The sequence below is a fragment of the Triticum dicoccoides genome, chromosome 2A (assembly GCF_002162155.2).
Source record: "Triticum dicoccoides isolate Atlit2015 ecotype Zavitan chromosome 2A, WEW_v2.0, whole genome shotgun sequence".
Taxonomy (NCBI): domain Eukaryota; kingdom Viridiplantae; phylum Streptophyta; class Magnoliopsida; order Poales; family Poaceae; genus Triticum; species Triticum dicoccoides.
The window spans coordinates 435,886,472-435,890,775 of record NC_041382.1 but is presented as its reverse complement, the minus strand read 5'-3'; the positions used below and the strand labels follow the sequence as shown (position 1 = coordinate 435,890,775).

General features: G+C 47.9%; 3 protein-coding genes across 3 annotated transcripts in view; 2 read left to right on the top strand and 1 right to left on the bottom strand.

Moving 5' to 3' along the window:
* Nucleotides 1–4,304, bottom strand: part of LOC119354818 (transmembrane protein 184 homolog DDB_G0279555-like) — a 10,108-nt gene that overhangs the window by 4,043 nt on the left and 1,761 nt on the right. The gene's annotated exons all lie outside the window — the stretch shown is intronic.
* On the top strand, nt 2,426–3,481 carry LOC119354820. Its single transcript, XM_037621565.1, has 2 exons — nt 2,426–2,590; nt 2,871–3,481. Exon 2 carries the CDS (start codon nt 2,880–2,882, stop codon nt 3,450–3,452), a length of 573 nt encoding a protein of 190 aa, XP_037477462.1. The 5' UTR covers nt 2,426–2,590; nt 2,871–2,879; the 3' UTR covers nt 3,453–3,481.
* Nucleotides 3,455–4,228, top strand: LOC119354819. Its single transcript, XM_037621564.1, has 2 exons — nt 3,455–3,898; nt 3,975–4,228. Exons 1-2 carry the CDS (start codon nt 3,467–3,469, stop codon nt 4,200–4,202), a joined length of 660 nt encoding a protein of 219 aa, XP_037477461.1. The 5' UTR covers nt 3,455–3,466; the 3' UTR covers nt 4,203–4,228.

The window sequence follows — 4,304 nt, the reverse complement described above, 5'->3', positions numbered from 1 at the left end:
GTGCCGCAGCTGCTGCAAGGTGGCTCGGGGCTGCTCCTCGGGGACTCGGCGTGGATGTGGGCTGTCACAGTGTGGTGGTAGCTCATGGTGGTGGCCTGGATCGTTTCACGATGGCGGCTGGTCTCCTCCGGCGTCAGCCCGTCGATGAGCGGCCTGTGTCGCCTTCGATTCCTCTCCTCGTCATCCGGGCTGTACCTCCGTCGAAGGGCTGGCCCGCTCCCAGCTGCAGTCCATTGCTCGTCTCACGCCCGTGGCTGCGGGACAGAGCTCGTCTCGCGCCCAACAGCAGGACCGAGCTCGTCTCGTGCCCGGCGTCTGGACGGGTCGATGGAGGCCAATTTTGGTCGGCCTTTTGGGTCTCGGCGTTCGGGCCGCCCAGGGGTGTGAAAGGCAAGGCCTTTCCACTCGTCTCTTTGGTTGGGGTAGTGACGGGCCTCGGGTGAGGTGGTGTCAAGGTCTTGGATGCCGGGGCGGCGGCCCTGGTGGTGGTAGCACGGTGCTCATGGGTAGAGCCCGTGGCTTGGTGCTGCCCGGTGACCATGGCCATGTGGGCGTCATGGTGGACGGGGTGTGGCGTTTGATGGCAGTGAGTGCTGGCTGGGGTGAAAACCTGTTCTATCTTCGGACGGACCGGCGGCGGCGTAGCGCGTTCCCTTCTTGAAGGCGTCGTCGCGGCTCTCATCGGTCATCGTGTTGCTCCAGGGGAAACTCTGACCTCCGGGTCGGGCAGTGGCGGCGCGTTGGCGTCGTAACCTTCTTGGAGGCGCCGCCTTGCAGCACACGGTTCGTCATATGCGGCTTCATCTCTTCGCAGTGGCGTGTTCACGGTGGAGGACCACGATTGCTCTTGTAGTGTTAGGGGTGGTGTTGCTGCGCTTAGCGCCTATGTATCCCGCCTTGGGTGTGTGTATGTGTTGTCATGGGGTGCGTTTGTACTTGGGCTGTGGTTGATCATTGCTTTATATATAAAGCGGGGTGAAAGCCTTTTTCGATAACAGACATTTTATGGAAGCACAAACACCCAAAGCCCAATGAAGAAAAAACTAGACTAGTAGGGGGAGAAGCCCCTGCTGATTTTTAATAAAGAAGGAGATGTGAGACCCATGTAAGAACCGAGGGAAAGGCTGCGTACTATAGACCCAAAGTGGTCGGACCCTTCCCTGGACCTTGCGGAAGCGGGAGCTACATGCACTGGGCTGCCCTTTTTTATGCTTCTATTTATCTCATCGTCGCGTCAGGCCAATACAACCACACAAAACTTCAACAGACATTTCATGGAAGCACAAACACCAAAGCCCAATGAAAAAAAAAACTAGACCAGTAGTGGGGAGAAGCCCCTACTGATTTTTAATAAAGAAGGAGATGTGAGACCCGTGTAAGAACCGAGGTTCGAACCCGCACAGGCTAGGAGGCAGCACTGCACTCTGAACACTGAGCTGAGAGCTCATCCACAGCCCAATGGTACTTTTTTACTCCCAATTCGAAGTTTTTCGTGGAAGTTTCAACCCTTCGGATTCTTAGGAACCATCTGCTTTGGGAAATTTTCGATTAAGAATTTGTACGAGTAATCGTACAAACCATAAAGGGGCTAATGTCTACATGCTTAAATAAAAATAAAATGTGCATACGTGGGAAGCTGAACCGGACAAGGATAGTGCTGGATAGTAATTGCACTAAACCATATCAAATCCAGAAGCTGTCGGCGAAACAGACAGTAGGGAATACCGACTCCGCTTATACCCCCACCCACCACAAATAATTTTAAAGGACAAAGCTACCATGTTGCCTGAAGTGGATCTAGAAACTGGGTACCACCAGAAATGAGCATAACTGCATAAGCAAAAGATTTACACTACAGCTTAGATTGTTCCATTCAGACTGACTAAGCTCAGCTTCTTTCCAACAATGTTGAGGTACTATGGCTTTAGCACCTGGAACAAGTGCATCAAATTGAGAATCAGCTATGACTCAAAGCTGAATGCTGGCACACAATCAAGTAGTAGCGCTGGCACACAAGGAAGAATTATCTACTCCATCTGACTGTTTCAGGTTTGAGTCCTGGGCAAACCAAGGGATGTATGCAGGGCAAACCATTTATTTATTTTTTGCGAAGTCAGGGCAAACCATAGCATGACACAGCTACTAGCCGAACAGGCTATTCCTCGTTTCCCACATCAAACTTGCTTCCAATTTTCATGAGGCACTTATATCATTAGAAAAAAGTATAGATAACCCCCACAACTATTCCATTTGGATCACATAACCCCCTCATCTTTAAAACAGGGTTCTTAATCCCCTAAACTATCCTAAACCGGACAAATCACCCCCTAACCTTCACTTTAGCGGTATGGGACGGTGGTTTTGCATACGTGGCATCTGGCTTGGGCCCATAGGCTGGCCACGTGGAACAGGGGTTGCTGGGTGTGGTCTAAAACGACGCCCCCGAGCCGGTTCGACCCAAACCCAGCCTGTTCGCCTCCCTTCTCTTCATCTCCAACACGATCTCCTTCCCTGAGAGACGGCGGCGACGAGGTTTAGGGATGATGGTCGGCGGCATGAAGTGAGTATCGGACGGCGGCGCGGCGAGCAGGTCAGTCACCGAAGATGGATGCCCAAACATGTGTTGCAATACCTTTGTATTTTCTCTGTTTTAGGTTGGGGTTTCCAGGGTTTGGGGGATTTCATGGATTTTGGTTCCAGATTATCTTACGTCTGTCATGTATGGAATTATTGATTTGGTTTACTGCCACCATGATATGTACGATTAATTGATTATGGTACACTCAAATTATTTGATTTAGGGTTGATTCGACTAGAACTAAAATTGAAGGAGTGTTTTTTAATTCAGATTCTTTTAATTTTGTGGACAGATCTGAGGCATGGAGAAGAGCAGCAAGAGCAGCAGTTACTGGGAGGATGAGTATGCACAAGAGCAGCAGCACAATTCAGTTAGAGAAGAGCAGCAACAACATTCAGAGGAGCAGCAGGTTCATGCAAATGCAGAGGAGCAGCAACAATATGTAGGTGCAGAGGAGCAGCACCAATATGTAGGTGCAGAGGGGCACATGGAAGAACCAGAACCTTGGAAATTTTCCAACATGTATTACCAGCCTAGAAGGACATCTAAATTAACAGTTAGTAGAGGAAAATCAAGTGTAGTTGAGGAGGAAGTAAATAGTGGCAGTGATTTATCTGATAGTGACTATGCTATCCCCCCTTCAGAAAGCAACAGCTCAGCATCTGATGATGAGGTCTTGGAGATGAGAAAATATGCAAAAGAATTGAAGGAGAAAGTGAGAAAGAACATGTTGAGAGAAGATGAGGGCAAAACATGCAATGTGTCTGATGATTTTATTGTGCCTGAAAACTCTTGGCTAGATGATTCAGATGGAGAAGGTACACCATACTTTGAAAGTGATGACGATATGTCATATGATGAAGGCAGTGCCTGAAAACTCTTGGCTAGATGATTCAGATGGAGAAGGTACACCATGCAATCAGTGCAATTTACACAATCTCTGGACTGATAGATGATTACATTGCCCCATGCTACAAGATCTCTGAGTACGACAAGATATATAACCATGTCTTGCAACCAGTGGAGGGAAAAGAGAGTTGGCCAGTTGCTGACATGCCAAAACCTCATCCACCTCCTCATAGGGTAATGCCAGGAAGAAAGAAGACAAAAAGAAGAAGAGAAGAAGGTGAGAAACCTCAGGGGAACAAGCTTTCAAAGAAAGGCATTAAAATTGCATGTTCTATGTGTGGGAGCTTTTCTCATAACAAAAGAACCTGTGAGAAAAATCCAAATAAAGGTCAGAAACAAAATGCTAGCTACACAAGAGCAGCAAAAAGAGCAAGGAAAAAACAGCAAAAAGATTTAGTAAACAACACACAGGTAATTAGTTATGTCTGAACTTTAACAGTAATATTTGTTCACTTCTAAAAATAGTACTAATAATTATGTTTGTCAGGTGCCACACCCAGGAAAGAGGACAAAGAAGCAAGCAGCGCATAGTCCAGCAAGGCCAACTTCAATGCCCAAAACTGCTTCTCAACCTGTTGGAAGGGGAACCCAGAGAAGGAATCACAACAGGGCAGGTTCAAGCTCACAGCCTGCTCCAAGAGTTCAAGTAACTTCAGGCTCACAGCAAGTGCCAAGTCAGAACAGGTTTCAATGGTTTCTAACTGGGGAACATTGAATGTCCAGCTTGCTTCTCAGTGTGCGCGCATTTTGTTCATCTGAAAATTGAGTGTCTCCAGCCTTTTGTGGATGTTTAGTATGTCAAAGACCTTAAGCATTT

Coding starts and splice junctions, on each gene's coding strand:
- LOC119354820 (XM_037621565.1), top strand. CDS start 2,880: ATGGAGAAGAGCAGCAAGAGCAGCAGTTACTGGGAGGATGAGTATGCA.
- LOC119354819 (XM_037621564.1), top strand. CDS start 3,467: ATGATTCAGATGGAGAAGGTACACCATGCAATCAGTGCAATTTACACA. Junction 3,899..3,974: donor ATTTAGTAAACAACACACAG/GTAATTAGTTAT, acceptor TATGTTTGTCAG/GTGCCACACCCAGGAAAGAG.